Genomic DNA, 20,805 nt, shown 5'->3' on the forward strand with positions numbered 1-20,805 from the left:
GAAGAAAATATAATATGTACATAGCGGTAAGCAAAAATATAACTGTTATCATTAGGAATCCTCTGTTATTAAAATGTTTCGGCTGCAGTTCTTATATCTGCAGATACTTTACGTTCTGCCAGTGCCACGCTCTACAATAGTAACTCATATATAAAGGGAAGAAGGGGGCAGTCAGCTCTTAATAAAAACCAACATTATCTCATGGGCTGACAATGAGTTGGATGATTGCCTGAGTGACTGATGGATGGATGGATGGATGGATGGATGGATGAATGAATAGATTGACTGATTCGTTGATGGATGGATGGATAGATCGATGGATGAACAGACTAAGTGACTGATGAATGAATGGATAGCTGGATGGATGGGCGGATGAATGATTTCCTATAAGGTGCAGTACGTTTTTCATCTCTATTCACATAATATATCACCTCACTTTGTACCATCTTCATCTCTCCCCACCAGCACCACAAAAATATCGCTTATCCATCACAATGTCAACGTAGCCCACTCATTCCAGACTCATTATCCTGTCCTGCTTCATGATAACGAGGTCATTACTCCACGTCATTACCCGGCAAAATTATGATCGTACATTAGCATTTTGTAGATGATGAGGGGTCACTGGGAGACGCAGAGTGGGCACTAAAGAGAGCATAATGGAAATCGCAATGTGTGTGAAATCGCAGGGTGAATTTTACTCCTTTCTCTACAGTGACCTATATATATTTTTTTTTGTTCCCTCTGCTTCTGATGATTTCTTGAGGCATAAAAGTACGATTTGTCTTAGAGAATTAATACTTTCCATACTTAATTCCTACAAAAAGAAAAAAAATCTGTCTTGTAAATGAAAATGGTCTCTGGCTGAAAGGGGTTACAGGTAACGTTTTTCTTTTCTTTTTTCTTTTTCCTTTTTTTTTTTTTTTTAGGGGGGAGGGTACGGTTTTGGAAATGGAGAGTAAGAAGGTTTTTCGATATTTCGGAAACTGGAATGGTTTTGTGAGTAGTGAAAGCAAAGTCGAAATATAAAGTTAAGATTGAATTAAGCTCAATATATCATTATTTTAGTACCAAACCAGCCGTATTACAATCATACTTGGATGATATTTGAGAAACGAAAGATGAGAGTTAGAAGAGACGAAGCAATTTTACTTAGAAGGGCATATGGAGCAGCCTTGCGAGATATATGGACAAATGAATATTTACTTGGTTATTGGTGTTGGAAGTGGATGTGACAGAAAATATTTTAAGAAGTATTTTGTGGTGGTTTCGACACAGTGGATAGAAGGAAAATGAAGCTGGACTGACTGGCACCATGAGAGTGGAATGTTGGGAAAAGTGGGTAGTTCGTGGGGCCAGGAGGAGAAATATAGTGGGGAAGGATATCAGGGAAAGTGGTGTCGGGGAAAGGGAGGTTGCTGAATAGGGAAAGAATCGCCTACGGGTCTCTTTGTTGAAACCACCCCTCACAAGATGCGGCGTCAGAAAGATAAATAAATAGATAGATAAAATAGATAGGTATAAGGATAAATCACTAACACATTACTCAAGCTTCTGACTGACATGAGCTTTACATAAAATGTAGTTAATGAAATATTTTAATGAAGATTTGTAATAAGGTAGGCTCTGTTTACTTCTTCAAGCTCGTTACCTGAAAATTTTATATTTAATGTGAACTAGTAAATGAAACAAGAATTCCTTTCGGCCTCCCCCCAAACATGTTCAACCGTGCTTTTTTTTTTTTTTTCTTTAAATTCTGCATGGTGTTCATTCTCACTTTTTCCTACCGGTTTTGGCAGGAGGGTTTGCTGGGTAGGAAGGAGGTGGAGTTTGGGAAACAGGCTGGTAAGATCAGATGTTTCTTTGCTACCATTAATCTTTTTCTCAAAGTCAGCCACACCCATACTCTGCCATGGACTGCCTAGTATAGGAGAACCAACTTACTGTAGTTATCCTCTTTTCATTTGTTAGGTTGTTATTTTGCTTTCTTTTGTCGTTGCCACCAAAATCTTTAAATTATGTAGCTATCAATATCTACACACACACACACACACACACACACACACACACACACACACACACACACACACACACACACATATATATATATATATATATATATATATATATATATATATATATATATATATATATTCTCTTGTATCACCATCAGGATATTATGTGAAGATGCTGTACGTGATGCTTGCCGCTTCAATGTTTATTCTTTTTCCCTAAAGTGGCCATGTCCCCAGCTGGTGCACGCCGCGTCCCATCCTCAGCGCCAGTGCTGTTGTTGACACCAGAAAAACATGAGAGTTGCCGTACCGTCAATGTTTACCCTGGCGCCGCTCCGGCAAACTGGCACGCTCAGGATCGTGTGTTGCTGAGACTTGTGTGCCCGAGAATTTATATTATTTGCGGGAAACAGTGTTGTGGGTGATGATAGTGATGGTAATGATGACTATGATGATAAGGTGGATGACGATGGTACTGATAATACTGATGAAGGAAATGGGTTGTGGTGATGAAGAAGATGATAATGCTGATGATAATTGTGATGCCAAGGCTAATGATGATGGCAGTGATAATAATGATGAGCACAATTGTGATAATGACTTTGATGGTAAGGGTGTTGATGATCGTCCTGAATATAATGATGATAACGATTGTGGTGATAATGATGATGAATGGATGAGACAGAAATTTTACCTTTTCGTAAAGAGGGATCCCTTTAAGTTTCGTTCGGATCGGAAGACCACCACGAATCTCCGTTAACTTTTCGTATATTAACCTAATTAAAATCAATGAAGCCTAAATTTTCTACCCTAATGATAAATGAACAAATTTTGGTGACGCGAAAACTAATTAACCAGAAAAGTCTTAACTCTTAGCACGACGATTTCTTCTGTATTTCATTACTGTGATCGGCAGACGATTTTATTCAGCTGAGGAGAGATTTCTGGTAGTGGATAAAGTCGTATGGCGCTGGCGGGGAATAAAGAAGCGTCGTTGTTAATAAAAAGGTAAAAATTTAGGGACCTATTTTCAGGATATTTCCCTAGATGAATAAAATCGTCTGGGTGTATCTTGATAAAAACAAGAAAAGAAAAAATATCACGGAAAAATTAGGATGCTCAAGATTTTTAAGATCATAAAATTTGATAAAAGTCTGCCTGGTATTCCACTCTGCCTCGTACTTGGAGCAGGTCTGTCACTTTTCTACTCGACGCATCATATCAAAGAACAACATCTAAGGAGAAAGAATCATGCCAGGCTTGTATAAAAAAATATTAGCTAACACAGGGAGGTGAAATGTAGTAGTGAAATATTTGGCAAACTATTGTGGATGGCTGTACCGGTATGTAATTTGTCTACATATTTTTATCTCACAAAAACTCGACGATCTTTGCCTTCTTAATCCTTTCAATCCATGGCTTTTTATGTTATTTTATCTACCTCCAGAAGATTTAATTAACGTGAAGGTGAATTCCATCGCCATTATGCTCTTCCTCCTCCTCCTCCTCATCATCATCATCATAACTAAAATTCTCTCAATATACATAGGACGAGGAGCTCAAATTATCGTTCTTTGATCTAACTGTGATCAAGAATCATTAAAAGAAATTTGCATGTCTCATATACTTCATAATCTCTACTTTCACTCCTTGTGCTGTAATAGATTCGAGACTACTTGGAACACAAGTGCTCGGCGGTAGTGTCGCCACATTCCTACTCCAATTCAAAAGGAGTAGATTCGTATATTCTTCCTTATCTGTCTTCAGGGTTAAACAAAAATCATCTATGATAAACAAAGAGAGACTCGTTTATTCTCGCCTATAATCTAGGAATTTAAGTTACTAATCCCTACAGTCTGATGAAGTTTTCTCTACGCTAATCTTGCTTCCGTCAGACGATTTTACACGACTTGAAAGTGGCCAGAATAAAGCAGAAGGATAAAAGTGCATACGCTACTGTATCAGGAGTAGCAATCTGGAGACAAATGAGAAAAGAAATCTGAATGAGAGTGGTCAGGGAGGAACTGAATGAGTCAGGTAAGGAACAGCATGATTTTAAGTCTAGTGGAGGTTACTTATCATCGTGAGTAATAAAAATCTCTCCCTAGGTAATGGAAACCTTCTAGGAGGTAAAAAAATAAGATACAAAGCAGGTCATCTCAATAAAGAAGCTGAATTTGATTAGTAAAGCAATTAGAAGATAGAGTGATTCGGTGCAGCAAAAAATACATGGATTTTCGTCATATCTCTCACATACAGTAGGTTGGACAGCATATATGAAGATGGAGAGGGTCCATCAGTATATATAGTGGTGGATAAAGTCAATCAGTGTAAAGGCCAGAGAACGATGTGGACAAAGAATGAGGAAAAGGAGACACATCTATCTATCTATCTATCTATCTGTCTGTCTATCTATCTATCTGTCTGTCTATCTATCTATCTATCTACTGTATCTGTCTATTTATCTATCTGTTGGGCTGAGATGGGATGTCTAATTACAGTGAGTGGGTGAAACTGGGAGTGATTCTGGGCTTGTATTGTGCTAAGCTGAACTGTGGTACTCTTGTTGTAATTGCTGACTGGAAATTAAACTAAACGAGAGAGAGAGAGAGAGAGAGAGAGAGAGAGAGAGAGAGAGAGAGAGAGAGAGAGAGAGAGAGAGAGAGAGAGAGAGAGAGAGAGAGAGAGAGAGAGAGAGAGAGAGAGAGAGAGAGAGAGAGAGAGAGAGAGAGAGAGAGAGAGAGAGAGGAAAAAACCCTCAACCTTCCTCCTACATCAGTACCCCCACGTCCACATAATTATCAGTCTCTCTTACCGGGAGTGATGAAGCTGGAGTGGGATCAACTGTGCGTCCGTAGCGCTGGTCTCCAAACACCCTCTCCTCTATCACCTTCTGCACCAGGGCGTTCTCCGGGTCCACCAGCCTAAGGGACGTGATGTTGGTGCCCCCGTGTCGAAAGTCCTCTAGCTCGACCGTGTGCAGGTCCTGGATACACCACCACACAGGTCAAACAGGGTCATCTTTAAACTTCTGACACCTCTCATTTCATCATAGGTCATGGTCATGTTTGCTATACCTGTCACCTTTCACTTTAATACAGATCAACAGAAATCAGCTTTGTTGCATCTGACACCTATCAAGTACAGGTCAGATCAGGTGAGCTTTATTACTTACGGTACAATAACTCTCTTTTCGTACTTCACTCTTCCCACACAACTCAAATTGCCTCCCCTACTTACATCTCATCTTCCCCTCACCTCGCTGACAGGTTTGGGTCAAATCACCTTACCCATTTCCTCTTTTACATATTTCATCAGAATCTGTGTACAGTGAATCCCTCCCCAGGTATAACAACGTCGCTGCCAAATTACACTCGCTGCTACACAGTATATATTCATTGATCCTAGATATATGGAGTCTAGATACGCTTCTATGTAAGTGCTACTGACTAAAGTAGTATCAGGATTGAAAGTCGATTCGTCATTCTACATTTTTTCTTTGTTATATGGCGGTAAATAAGCTGTCAGTTTAAATTTGCAAAACATTTCGAAGCCAAGCACGTAAGTCATGTTAAGGAGTACGTGCATATCGTTGTCATATATAAATAGCTTTGAATAAAAGGATTAAAAGTGAAGCAACATAAGGCATTCCCTACGTCCATTCACTCAGTTTGTACCTGCTCTGATCGCCATCTAGTTGGGCTCGGTCATCTCTCTTCCTTAACAGTAAATCACAAGCAGTACTGCCTCACACATTAGCAAAATCTCCTGTCATTACAAAACTGTCATCAACAGAAGGCCACATGCAAACACAGTATCTCGGGCTGTTTCCACGTACAGTCACGCTGAATAATTCCTTTTGTTTGGTTTCGTAACTCATAAAACTAGTCTCCAGCAAGCACGGTTATTTCTGATTAGTTTTGCGAGATGTTATTAGGTTTTGAGGGCTAGAGCGAGGGAAAGGGGAATATTGACCTCGGCTGTACTGTTTTTCTTTTTCTTTACACACACACACACACACACACACAGACACACAGACACACACACACACACACACACACACACACACACACACACACACACACACACACACACACACACACACACACATACGCATACGCCTTTACACCCGCCTCTCTCTCTCTCTCTCAAGCAAGCAAGCAAGCAAGGAAACGTGATTAGCACAGGTAGCTCCCTTTCTAAAACTTCATTAGACAGCCTCATAAGTACTAGTTTCGAGAACAAGGCATAGCTACTCAATCCTGCTCGCCAAGAGATGAACCGAAACTAAACCGATTATAGAAATGGGCCAGGCGACCTCTGAGATACCAGCAGTCCCACACGATCGCAACCACAAATTCATTAATCCCTAGGAGACGCGTGAAATGGGCAGATTAATCTTGTCGTTTAAAGGTGACTTGCTGGTGTGGCCCCTCTCGGTGCAATATTTACCGAAGTGTGTCCTTTCTGAGTACTCACGCAACTCCTAGTTTTTCTTTACACGCCGTACTGAATGCGTAAATGAGGTACGTAGGAGAAACCTTATCTCTGAGGTGGTTTCCCTAGTTCATTCCTGGTGCCTGCTCTGTACGTGGGTGCTTATATATGTGGGTGGAAGTGTGAATGTGCTTGAATATGCGTGTGTGCTTGTGCGAGTGTACATGCAAGCACACCAAAAAGAGACACTCACAAACAGGCAGAACCTTACCAATGATGTAATGAAGTAGTTGTGGTATGAAGTCATCATGCCAATCTGCTGCGCCTGCTTCAGTACCGTAAAGATGTTCTTCCTCTCCACGTCCAGTACTATGTGAGTCACCCCTGCCTTCTTAGCCTCTTTCAGCATCGGTCTGTGGGTTGAAGAAAGGGGCTTTATTAACATGACGACCCGTGACAACCTGTAGTGTCATCAGCCTTCTTTGCCTTCCCTAACAGAAGAAAGGTAAAGATCTCAGCCCTCCCCTCCTCAAAATTGTACTCCATTTGTTATCTGCCTCACTGACACTTGTACAGTCGAAAGGAATAAAGCAATTTTGATCTAATTTTCCTTCAGGGTGAGGTGTGGGGAGCGGTAACAGTCTGAAGAATCACAGTAACTCGTAGGTGAGGGAGAACGGAATACAAATTACACGAGAGAGGGCAGTCACTGAAATGAGAAATAAGCGTAACACGTAAGGTGGTGGGAGAAAGTTAGTGGTGTGGCAGATCTGGATTTCGTGTGTGTTACTAGATTTTCTATTTTTATTCTGTCTTTTTGCTATTTTTTGATCCCCTCCAGTCCATGCATAAATGGGATTAGGACCGTGGCGATGATGATGATGATGATGATTATGATGATGATATGGAGAAGAAGGATAAAGTTGATGATGATGATGATGACGATGATAAGAAGAAGGAGGACGAGGATAAAGATGATGATGATGATGATGATAATGATGATGATGATGATGATGATAATGATGATGATGATGATGATGATGATGATGGTGATTACAAATGCTAAATTATTATCACTAGGTGTTAATACTCATGTGGCTTAAATATTTTCTTTCCCTTATTACCTTCTTATATTAATTTGTGTGATCAAGCTCTTCATTATTCCTGAATTTATTGTTCATTGTTACCTCGAACACTTGAAATTTTTATCTCATTTTTTTTTTTACTTTTTTTTTTTTTCGAATCAGGGCTGTGTTAATGTATTCAATCAAAAATTTTTACTCTTTACATGAGTTTCGAGATGTCAGGTAATTCAGAGCATCGATTCCATATATATTTTTCTTTTGCCTAACTGTCATTCTAACTACATCCACACGAATTTATACAACTTTGGAAAGCCTAATCATACGGAAGGAAGTGATGAAGGCTTTGTTTTTCTCCTCGTTCAAAAACTTCTAATTATATCTATCTATCCAGAGGTATTATGTGCATAAAAATTACGCCCTCTGTCTGTAGAGTAGATTTTTTTCCTTCATCTGTGTTGCTGCTTTCCTTTCATGCAGTTTCTTTTTCTGTTTTGACTTAACAATACTGTTTATAAAGTTCACGTAATTTCTTAATTATAATTTCGTCGTTTCTGTTTAATGTTCCATCGGTAAGTACGATTTTGAGGTGCATTCTCCAACACAAAAGTAGCTGGTCTACCCGCCTCCCATTTCATATCAGTTTTAGCTTTGTGAACTACACCTATCTCTCACAAACACTGTCGTCCGTCATCCCTCCATCGTATTTCCCGTTCCCTTCACACTGACTACATATCTTGCTCTTCTTCCTCGATACAAGAATGGATGATTTGAACTTTCCTGAATACACTGGATGCAAACACTGGATGAATAGCGAAGGGTATTTGCCTTCTGTTTTCCACCACCAATTCCCTCCATCCTGTTTTTCCTACTTGTAACAATCCTCAACACATTTCTTGCCACTCATCTCAAACACAAAATACTGTTGTTTGTCTGGACTTCTATCGACTTCTATCGATCAGACCCTTCGATAAAAACAACACTCCATCAATACACTCGATGAACACACTCAAGGTCTTTCCTTTCTGTCCCCCATCACATCATCCCTCCATCCTGTTTTTCCTTCCCGTCACGATAAGCATATTTCCTGTTCTCCTTTCTCGACAGCTCCTCTCTTTCTCCGCTTACCGTGAATCCCACCTGCCCCCCTCGCCCTCCCCCTTTCCTCCTTCTCCCCCTTTCCTCTCCCTCCCTTCTTTTCTCCCCCGTCACTCCCCTCTCTCCCATTTCCTCCCCAGCTGCTCCCAGCCTTATCGGAGCTCCCCAAACTTTCTCACTCTGCTGCTTCCACTCGCCCTCCCTCCCTCTCCCTCGACCCGGTACCGCCACACACCTCTGCTATTTCCCGTCACCGTAATGTACTTTTTCCTCGCTCCTCTTCATCTCCTTGGCTCATATCCGTGACCAGGCGATGTGTCTCCTCCGTTTTCCCCTTCCTTTCCAAACACCTTCAGTTTCCAGGTCTCGACGGGGGAAAGAATGAGATCGATCCAACTTTGGCCTGATAACTAAGCGACCTACTTCTTTTTAGGCTTGTTGTTGTAGTGGTAGCCCAATTCCCGCTAGATTGAGAGACTTCGTTGTGTCTCTGCGTTAACGATGTGTTCTCTGGCCTACGGATTTTTGCGTAATTTTTACTTGTATGTTCCGCATCTCTATTTAATATTAACCCAGTCTGCATCTGTTACATACAGGAAGATTTTAAGATGTGAAATTAATCGCTAAGGATAAGGCGTAACGAAATCTAGCAGTGCCTCTCCTTTAGCGCTATATATTTCCAGCTAACATTTTTTTTTTACTTTTATATTCCGTATATCTGTTTAATATCGAAGTAGTTTGCATATGCGACATACAAGACAATTATTATCAGGTAAAATAAATCGCTAAGGCTAAGGTGTTTCCAAATTTCCGTGTAGCCTGCTAAAAATACCTCCCTCAGCTTAATAGACCTTCAATTTCTCTCCCAACGCAGTGAAAAAAACAGCATATACGGTTTTAACTTTATCTAATGTGTTTTGCAAGTTTCAGTAGATATGTAAGTTAGTTTTTAAGGCTTTTTTTCCCCGTATAATTCCCATATTAGGTCTCTTATTCAATGTGATGTTCATGGTTATTTTTTCTTTCGCTAGTTTGGCCTAAGTGATTGGTAGGTGGATGAAGTGAAGTTTTTTTTTTTTTTTTTCTGATTTTTCAATACCTTTCTCGTACAACACATCCAGAAACATCAGCTTCGCTCTTCCTGTCATTCACGAAACACATACACTGACATTTGTTTCCCCTCCACACACACACACACACACACACACACACACACACACACACACACACAGCCAGCAGTGCCCTCCTTTCCATCTACACAGTCAGTATCTTGTTTGCCCTCACCCGAACAATAAATGACCCATCTCTATCCTCTCATCCTTTAACCTTTCTGGGTCGATCCCCCTCTAGCGGCTCATCTCTCCGGAGCCACAATCACGTCGAACCCTCCCATTGCCATTCCCTTCCCTCCTCGATCCATCCCTTTCTCTGGGCTCACCATCACCCAAACCTCTATCACACCGATTCTGAATCCCCTGTCTCGTTCCACACTCCCTCGCCTGCCCACCCTCCCTTCCCTTATATTTTTCTGGCTTCTCTCTGCCCTAGTGCATCCCCTGGAACTCTTTGCTTATGTTTTGTTGCCTTTTGAACCTTTTTGAAGTATGTAAAGAGGAGAGATAAGGAGTAAAGGGGATAACACTGTTCAGATATACAAAATAGTTATTGTATTAACCTGTTCCATGAAGTGCGCTCCAGGACAAGTTCTATTACATGATGGCTGTATTGCTTATATAACAGAATGTCATATTTAATAATAATAATAATAATAATAATAATAATAATAATAATAATAATAATAATAATAATAATGATAATGATAAAATAATAATAATAAAAATAATAATAATAATAATAACAATAATAATAATAATAAAAATAATAAGAACAACAACAACAACAACAATAATAATAATAATAATAGATAAGTATAATAAAAATAGATTAAAAAAATCATCATTACTTGGTCTTTTGTTTCTTAAAAGCGTCAGCCTTTCATAAAATTCATGCATAAGATTGTTTTTGATCCTGCTGAACTAGACTTTCTTCGTGTTTACATACTCCACATATCAAATATAGTTTGCTGAGGTGAAGTCAGGATTCCAGTGGCTTGAATGGTAAATGAATGGGGGTGTGGCCCATTTCATTGATTATTCTTTGTTTAATTCTCCCTCTATTTTGTATTTAATTTTTCTTGCTACCTGAACCCTACCTTACACCATCTCTGGGTGATGATGATGATGATGATGATGATGATGATGATGATGATGATGAAAATGATGATGATGGCGATGACTGATAATGAAGATGATGAAAACAGCCACTAAGGACAATGTGCTTAATTTATCAGCAATACCCAACTTCTGCTACTCGCTCTGGTATGGACTATTTTCGTTATTTCAGTGCCAAATTTACACCTATTCTGCAGTACCGTCTGTGAAGTGTATTGTATTTATGAGACTATCATGCCTGAGTCACCAGTGAATCAGAAAAGGTGGTTAACTTAAGAGGATCTGTCTACGATTGAGGTCTACGAAAGGGTGACCTGTGTCTGGCAATAGTTAGATAGATAGTAATGTGGACTACGCAAAATAAATCGCTAAGGCGCGGGTGTTACGAAGTCTCCTGTGCTAATTAGAATACGGACGGTCCCGAGGCTCACCTGTAGTCCTCGGAGAAGGGCAGCTGCAAAATAAATCGCTAAGGCACGGGTGTTACCAAGTCTCCTGTGCTAATTAGAATACGGAAGGTCCTGAGGCTCACCTGTAGTCCTCGGAGAAGGGCAATTGTCTGAGGGTGACCTTCCACGTCTGGTTTTTGAGGATGTCCTGAGTTCGCACCAGTCCATCGTTGTTCTCGTAGATGACACAGAACTTCCGCCAACCCAGCGTCTTGATCACGTCCATGTACGCCTTTGGGAGGAGAGTTCAGCATTTATAATTTAAAGCCATTGACAGCATCACATATGGCAACTAATTATATTCATGATTGCTTCGTCCTCCATTGCTACAGTTTCACATACAAAAAATTCTCAGGCGTTGCAGAAAGGATCTTGAAACCACCATTAAGTAACACGTAACTCAAGAAAATCATCATCATCGACACCATCTATGATATTTTAAAGCGATATGGTATCAAAACCGTTTATGGTAAGATTAAAGAATTCTGAAATGAACATATAGTTATCTTCTATCTGTCATCATCGGCCTGCCTTCAATGGTGCTTTTTTCCTTCGTTCGCTTTCCAGTCACAATTACTCGCATTCGCCACGTTCCCTCTTCTGTCTCACCTTTCTCGCCTTTCGCACACAGCTTGTCAACAAGTCTTAATCAAATCTTGCTGACTAGGTTACCGGTCCGAACTGTCCCGTGATTCAAGCCAAATACAGCCTTATTGCAACGACGTAGACTTCAGTGTTTATGCTGCATTGCTGTTGCCGTTACTAAACACTAATTTTTACACAGTAACATCTCGTTGGGCGGCCCAGTCAGTCAGTCACACCTTAAGATTTTCACATACAAGGGGCTTCAGTCTAGGAAAGTTCTATTTGGTGTTTCGATTTAGCTCTCTATGGACTTTAAAGCAAGATGCATCACTTAAATGACGTCCCATACAGTTCTTCACTATAGCGAATCATATGGTCCCTCATCTATCTAGTCTGTACTTGTATGTTAACTTCCCAGTTCCATATATCCTCTAAATTGTTTGTGGAATTGTTTGTGAGAGGGAATGACCTTAAACAATCATGATCAACTTTGAGCATCCTTGTAGTGATTGACGATTCCATTTTCTTCTAGAACAACATTGAATTACTTAACCACTACCACCTACAGTGTGTCAAAAAGTTCAAAGTAAAAGAAATAATCGGCAGACATCAGTTGTGTTGTCATACTACTGCTGCTAACAAGGAGAAATGGTGAAACTGAACACAAGATAAGCTCTGTATACATATTTTTAAAGGAACCCTCTTGTAAAGTGAAAACTGTGTGTGTATTTATCAGCTGGAGAAATACAGTTCTTTTTATGAGGGATTTCTGCTTCCGAAAAGAGAGAGAACGCTTTTCCTTTTCTCTTCGTATTTTCTAGGTGATGGCAAAATTCTCCCAATGTGTGTGTGTGTGTGTGTGTGTGTGTGTGTGTGTGTGTGTGTGTGTGTGTGTGTGTGTGTGTGTGCGTGCGTGCGCGCGCTCGCTCGCGTCTGATAATACCAAACCTAATATACTGACCCTGGACAAAGTTGACGGATGCGGGTAGAGGTTGACGGAGTACTCGTCGCGGGTGAGCGTGTACGCCCACCTGGTCTCGATGTGCGGGATCTCCAGGGCGTCACAGATGGACTGGACGTGGGCTGAGGTCTGGCCGGACTGGGGACCGAAGATGCCAGCCACGCCGGACTTGAGCAGCGAGCAAACTGGGGGACAGGTGACAAGGAAAATTCAGTACCTTAATCAGTGCTAAACTTGACACTATTCAGGAGACTGAAGGACAAATGGTAAATAGGAACAGGTGCTTTCTTCACACTAAAGCGGGCGAGCTAAGAAAAAGAATCAGCAACGAAATAAACGAAGACGTGCCAAAGATTGAGATGATCTGAAATGGATAAGGAGAGAAGGAACCCTGAAAACAACTAAGCAGAGGACAATTAAAGGAAATATACAAACATCCTCTTTGGAAGACTCTAAAGGAGATGCAACAAGACAAAGAAATGAAGTGACAAAAAAAAAAAAATCAAAACTTCATAACTGTAAAATAACTGAAGAGTCTGTTCAGCATAGAGAATTGGTGGACATTGATTCTCACAATTAAATTAGAGAAAATGAGGCCTTGAATGTAATTATAAGGCATAAAGCAGGAAGTAATAACAATATCACCATCCATTATAAAGAATGCAGATGACTTTGCATTAAATAGGTTACCAAAACTATTAATGGTTAGAAATTAAAGCAGTAAGCAAATAATGGAAAATGCATCAATTACACTGCTTCACTCACACACACACACACACACACACACACACACACACACACACACACACACACACACACACACACACACACACACACACACACACACACACACACACACACACACACACACAAAATCGACATTAATGGATGAATGTATATAATGTGCTGTCTCGTCCAGTAGCACACGAAGTAAATTTTCCGAATGCGTTGGAGGATGTGTCAGGTGGAAGGGGCAATGCAACAGTCAACTGAATAAAGTTAGTGTTCTCGTTACTGGTTACGGGAATTGATCTCTCCTGGATGTGATGAAGGCATGCAATTCCTTAATATGACACTGGAATCTAGTCGTGGGAAATGTCATGAGCAATCCTTTCAGTTCTCTACTTTTTCAGTTAATTCTTGCTTGTTACAGGCGATTGTACTTAATCTCTTACTAATGAAGGGGTTACTGAAGGCTATATCTAATCTCTCCAGTTCGTAAAGTCTCTCTTAAGGTTAATAAAATCGTCTGGAGAAAATAAAAAATGAAATATATCAGACGTTCTCTGTCTGGATTGGTCAATATTGTTCTGTCACTGGATGTTCCCCTGTAAAGTAATAAGCAAAACTTCTCTGACTCCATTTCTAGCACTGTGTCTTGTCCTTCATACTTCTTAGTACATATCAAACGAGAGAAAGTATCCCTCATTCCTTCCTTCCTTTGCTTTTTTTGTTCCGTGCTTCATAATGGGGTCACACAGAAACTGCCCATGTAACACCTTCCACTGCCACAGCGGGAGGAGAATTTTCGGCCAACCTTTGCTCATGCCTTGTACGGTACCTTTCAACATTTACTCATGCCTTGTACTGTACCTTTCAACATTTGCTTATGCCTTGTACGGTACCATTCAGCCTTTGCTCATGCCTTGTACGGTACCTTTCAACATTTGCTGATGCCTTGTACGGTACCATTCAGCCTTTGCTCATGCCTTGTGCGGTTCCTCTCAACTTTTGCTCATGCCTTGTACGGTACCTTTCCTTGATACTTTGAAGGAATCTTATGATAGGAGCTGGATTAATTAAGTTATAAATGAATTAGTATTGTTGCCCTGTTACTTGTCCATCCTACTTACTTTTCCTTGACGCTATGAACGAAGTCCTTTTGTGGGAACTGACATGAATTAAGTGATGAATTAGTACTGTTGCCCTGTCGCCTGTCCCTCCCACCTACCTTTCCTCGAGGCAGTGAAGGAGTCTTGTGGGGGTATCTGCTCTATCTGTCCTGAGAGGCGGGCGTGGGTGAGCAGACTGCGGTCACTGTTGATAGCGTCCACAGCGTACCTGAATGCCACCTCCTGATGCTCATCCCCCGCGTCAAACAGACCACCTGAAGGAGAGGAGAGAGCAGAATAAGTAGGAAATAATGCTAATATATTAAAATTATGTTCCTTTGATAGACATAGGGTCACATGTTTCAATATGCGGTACTTTTCCCATTAGAACTGACGACAGTGTAACATGACTTGAACGTGTATATAACAAACTCGCTTCCCCGCGTCAAGCATGTGCAAGCCGGCCGCTAAAGTTCATGCAGAGACGGTAAGGCACAGTGAAATGCATATGCAAAAGATGCAACATTTATCCAAGCAAGAAAACTTTACATTTCAACATTCACTGCCAACTCTTCTCTTGCAAGAGTAAGAGGTTGTATTTCGAAATGTATATTTCTTTTTTACTTTTTCTTTTTTCTAAGATGCTGTAATTTTCAGCAGTCTCATCGCCTCCAAAGTAGTCATTAAAAAATCGTTTTCGTCTGAACGAGAAAATTTCTTCTTTTCCTTGAAAGATACTGAACCATTTATGTATATTGCTTGATTACCTACAGATTAAGAAAAAAAAATTATAAAATTGTTTTCATTTGAATAAACTCTCCCTCGTTGACAGCAACGCAAGCGGAACATTTGCTATAGTTTCTTCGCTTACAGACCGGCCCATACCTTTATGTTTGATGCAGGAGGAAGAAACAAAGTGCTAACATCTGGCAAAAACTGTCCCCCATAAAGAAAGTCCAGGCAGAGAGAGACATAAACAATAGCCGTAAATTTCACGTTGCCTAGCCACATTACCAAGTACATTAACAAAACAGTAAAGTATAAGGGATTTGCGTGCCATATTTCCAATACCGTATAAAGGTTAAGTACAAGCTTTCATTGCAACTTATATTAATTTTTTAAAGTGGATTTTGGAGAAAGCTTATGACAGAATAGATAGGCAAGGTATGTGGAAGGTATTAAGAATATATGGAGTGGATGGGAAATTGTTGAATGCTGTGAAGAGTATGTACGAAGGAGCTAGGGCTACGGTGCGAGTGGATGGTGAGCTGAGTGAGTTCTTTGATCTCAATGTGGGACTGAAACAGGGTTGTGTGATGTCTCCATGGCTGTTTAATATATACATGGATGGGGTTGTAAAGGAGGTGCAGGGTAGGGCAGTGGATGTGGGGGTGGCTCTAATGAATGAGGGTGAGATTTGGAAGCTTCCGGTGTTGCTGTTTGCTGATGATACAGTATTGTTGAGTGAAGATGAATGGGAGTTGCAAGGTTTGGTGAATGAATTTGGGACAGTGTGTAGGAGGAGGAAGCTGAAAGTTAATGTAAACAAAAGTAAAGTTATGGTGTTTGAGAGGAATGAAGTCACAGAATGTACAGTGAGGTTGGATGGTGAGGAGATGGAGAATGTGAGTGCATTCAAGTACTTAGGTAATGTGATGAGTAAGGATGGAACTTTGGGGGATGAAGTGTGTGAAAGGGTACAGCAGGGAAGGAAGGTTGTTGGTTCACTGAAAGCAGTGATGAGAAAGAGGGAGGTGAGTATGGAAGTTAAGAAGTCATTGCATGATAGTATTGTGATCCCTACCCTGACGTATGGAAGCGAGGCGTGGACCTTGCAAGAGGGGAACAAGTCAAGAGTGAGAGCAGTGGAAATGAGTTACTTGAGAGGAGCATGTGGAGTGACATGGAGGGACAGGTTGACGAATGAAGAAGTGAAGGAACGCTGTGGGGTGGATGTGGATGTGGTTGAGAAGATTAGGAGAAATACACTGAGGTGGTTTGGACATGTGGAGAGAATTGAGAATGAAAGACTAACTAAGAGGGTGTATGTAGGTGACGTGGAGGGAGGGAGAGGAAGGGGTAGACCGAGGATGAGGTGGAGGGATGGAGTTGAGAGGTATATGAGGGAGGGGGGGGTGAGTTGGGGGGAGGGTAGTCAAATGGTGGGTGACAGAGCGACTTGGAGGCGTTTTGTCTGCGGCCACCCTTTGCGGGATTAGGGCGTCGGGCTATACATAGATAGATAGATAGAGATAGATAGGATTTTGACTATTTACGAGAGAAGCCTAAGCTGTATTCTTGTGAGAAATGGATATTTTTTGCACCGCATCCTAACCAGAGTATTTTTGCATTTGGTACATTATCATCGTTTTCTATATGATTCCTGGAAGCAGTCGATGTTAATAGGAAATTAGTAATAATGAATAACCTATTAGTCTGCAGTATGGAAAATTAGTTGGCTAGGATTTGTAGTTATATTTATAGGTAATATGAACCCAACAGCGGCACCTTTTTTTCTTTTTTTTTTTCGAGTACTGCAATGGTACATCGGATATCCTTGCTCCTTTATCATTTTCTGAAGGTAGGAAAGTATTTATGATATCTGAAAAAGAGTGCCCTGGTAATTTACAATATTTCTTTTTTTTTTTTTTGGAAACTGTACCAACGTCGAGTTGCCAAATAAATGCCTATCTATCTATCTATCTATCTAGCTATCTTTCTATTTTGTGTATGTATACCTAATATAAATTCGAAAGGGGGCATTATTTTTCCTTGCAGTAAAAGTACAGTATATATTTTTCATCCGATTTTTATTGCCCCCCTCATCATCCCGCCATTTTAAGCGACGAAAATAATGATGATGGTGATGAAATTAATGATGACGAGGACAGAAAGGGTGACAGTGACGATAGGGACGATGATACGGTGACTGACGATGGTGACGATGATACAGAGAACCCTTCATACTTTATTCTAATCACGTCTAAACCCAAATTTGTGGCTGACCCAGGAGTATGGATATTGATTTGGGCCCCTCGCCAGAGTCAGGCCTCACCCCTCTTTTTTTTTCCTTTTTTTTTTTCTTTTTTCTTGCTCCCCTCTGCATTTCTTCCTCCCCAGAAAAATGGTCACTCTCCCTCCCCCTCACGATAACCAGGTCATTATGCTCAGCCTCGGGGTTGGCTGACTGGTGAGAATTTTGGCCCAGTTCATGTTCCTTTTTCCTCTCACGGCCCCTGACGCAAGAAAGAAAAACGATTGTGTGTGTGTGTGTGTGTGTGTGTGTGTGTGTGTGTGTGTGTGTGTATTCTCATCTTAATCATCTGAAGCCCCGGAGAGGACTTAAGAATTATATTTTGGCTACACCCATGGTTGTACTCAGATAGGAATGCCCATGAGCTTTGAAATGTTCATCATCATCATTTATCTTAATTTTTATCATCTTCATCAAAATAATAATGACAACAACAATAAGATAAATAATAATCATCATCATCACCATGACTATCATCATCATCGTCATCATCAAAATAATAATAATGACAAAAATAAAAATCATCATCATCATCATCATCATCATCATCTTTATCATCATTATCATCATCATCATCATCATCATCATCATAATCACCATCATAGTCATCACATTAATAATGATAATAATAATAATAATAACAATAATAATCACCCCAACCTAACTATTATATGTTGGGTGATGGCGGTCCAGAAAGACGAAAAGGGAAAAGAAATCAAGTGATCTACAGCCAGAGAGACCCATTTTATTGGCCTTCGCTGTCCCACTTTATAATATTTAATAAGCTTTTCACTGATGTCCATTCTTCGAGATGGCTTGCTATAACTTTCTACTTGATGCTGTAAGATTCCTAACTACATCTCGACGCCCGGTTCGCAAAGGTGCATTTTTCATACCGGTAGCAGTTGTCACATCCCCCCCCTCCTCCTCCTTTTTATTTTTCCAGCAAACTCGAATTTACCTCCCGCCTATATCATTAGCACTGGAAATAAGGGCTGAGTATGATTAGCTGTTTTACGTTGATATAATAACGCTTTCCTCTGCTGACTGGCGGAGTCTTTGCTAGGTTACATTATACAAGCCTTCGTCAGTAGTTTTTAGCCCTTTTATAACTACTTTTATCTTTGCAACGTATAAAATCATATCAATTATTACCAGAGATAGAAAGGAACAATAGTCACTCAGGAGAAAAAGGCTCAGATCTCCAGCGGATCAAATAAAACTTTTCTTGGGCCTCACCAAAGGGAAGCCATAAAGAGACGTTGTCTGATTGGTTTGGCTTCCATAAACGCTTCTCGAAACACCCCTAGGCATTTCGTTAATTGAATGTAATGTGTGTGTGTGTGTGTGTGTGTGTGTGTGTGTGTGTGTGTGTGTGTGTGTGTGTGTGTGTGTGTGTGTGTGTGTGTGTGTGTGTGTGTGTGTGTGTGTGTGTGTGTGTGTGTGTGTGTGTGTGTGTGTGTGTGTGTGTGTATGTGTGTGTGTGTGTGTGTGTGTGTGTGTGTGTGTGTGTGTGTGTGTGTGTGTGTGTGTGTGTGTGTTATGCGTACTACTACTCACAATAACCTCGAATTCGTAGTCATATTCAGCATGATAAAACTTACAGTCTAGGGAACTACTTGTCAGCATGATACGAAGCAATGTTGATATTCAGTTTTATATCGTTCCACTACGGCTTGATCCGATTATGTTGCTTCATTTTTTCATATAAGCACGTCAACTGTCTACCACTGTGGATTGGCTGGATCAGAAATTAATATGCTTTTTATTTTCAGTCTCTCTCTCTCTCTCTCTCTCTCTCTCTCTCTCTCTCTCTCTCTCTTCTACTTTTTTTCTCATTTTTTGTTTTACTACTTTTCTCCTCCCTTTATCCTTCTTTCCTTCTATCATTTGCTCTTCCCTCCCTTTTCTGCTTTCTTCCTTTTCCTCTTCCCTCCGCTGGTGGCTCATTCTTCCTTGTCATTCTGCCTATAATTTCCTTCCTTCATTCCTTAGTGGATTTCTATTTTTCCCTCCTTTCATCTATCATTCTTTAATTCTTCATCCTCATATTTATAGCTCCACTTTCCAGATTTATCAAGTGTGTTTCCACTTTCCTTCATTTCTTCCTAGCTCAGTTATTTGTTTTTCTTTTTATCTGTCCATTTTTCTATTTAATTTTCTTCTTTCCATTCTTTACTCTTCTATTTTGTTCTGTTATGTTGTCTTCTTTTTCATCCTATTTTTTTTTTATTATTATCCCTGTCTTACCCTCCTTTATTCTGTGTTCAAATTTTCTTCCTTCCTTCCTTCCTGCATGTGTCCCTTCTGTTTCAGTACAGTATAGATTATTCCTTTTGTTTTTTTCCCTTTCCTCTTTCCTTCATACCTATTTGATATCTTGCTTATTTCTCGTCCAACTTGTTTCCTCCTTTCAGCGTATGCATTTTTTTCTTCTTCCTTATTTTCATTTCTTCCATCCTTTCGTCATTCATTCCTACATATTCTCCTCTGCTCTCTCCCTTCCTTCTTTCATTCCCTATTATCTTTGGTCTTTCGTTTCTTTCTTTCAGCACTATCATTCTTCTTTCCTTCATTCATTTCTCTCTGTTTTTTCTCTTTTTGCTGTTTCATTCCTCTATGTTTTCCTTCGCGTCTTCGATGATCTTTAAAAACTCAGTTTTCTTTTATTTCTCTCCTTCATTCTTTCCTCTGTTATTCATCTCTCCCTTCTTTATATAGATTTTTCTTTCTCCTCACTTTACATGTAATTTCCTTTCTCTCATATCTTTACATTTTTATCTCTTCTTTATAATTTCTTCCTCTCCTTTCTTTACATATTTTGTTCCCTTTCTTCCAGTCTCCTAAATCTTCTCTCCTTCCTTCCATTCTTCTAACTCTTCCCTTCTTCTAACTCCTTCTGTTATTCTAATTCCTCTCCCTCCTTCCATTCTTCTCCTTCCCTCCTTCCTTCCATTCTTCTAACTCTTCTCTCCTTCTAACTTCTGTTATTCTAATTCCTCTCCCTCCTTCCATTCTTCTCCTTCCCTCCTTCCTTCTATTCTTCTAACTCTTCCCTCCTTCTAACTTCTGTTATTCTAA

General features: G+C 40.2%; 1 protein-coding gene across 1 annotated transcript in view; it reads right to left on the reverse strand.

The window, feature by feature from the left end:
• Positions 1-20,805, reverse strand: part of LOC145404879 (glutamate receptor ionotropic, kainate 2-like) — a 97,304-nt gene that overhangs the window by 22,435 nt on the left and 54,064 nt on the right. The window contains exons 2-6 of the mRNA XM_080276380.1: positions 14,810-14,965; positions 12,859-13,043; positions 11,396-11,544; positions 6,724-6,865; positions 4,831-5,001 (exon numbers count right to left, since the gene is read on the reverse strand). Of these exons, the coding sequence (XP_080132506.1) occupies positions 4,831-5,001; positions 6,724-6,865; positions 11,396-11,544; positions 12,859-13,043; positions 14,810-14,965 (803 nt within the window). The remainder of the gene's footprint in view (positions 1-4,830; positions 5,002-6,723; positions 6,866-11,395; positions 11,545-12,858; positions 13,044-14,809; positions 14,966-20,805) is intronic.

This window comes from Coenobita brevimanus, chromosome 65 (genome assembly GCF_032717465.1).
Source record: "Coenobita brevimanus isolate Jiangsu-jjx chromosome 65, ASM3271746v2, whole genome shotgun sequence".
NCBI classification, from domain to species: Eukaryota; Metazoa; Arthropoda; class Malacostraca; order Decapoda; family Coenobitidae; genus Coenobita; species Coenobita brevimanus.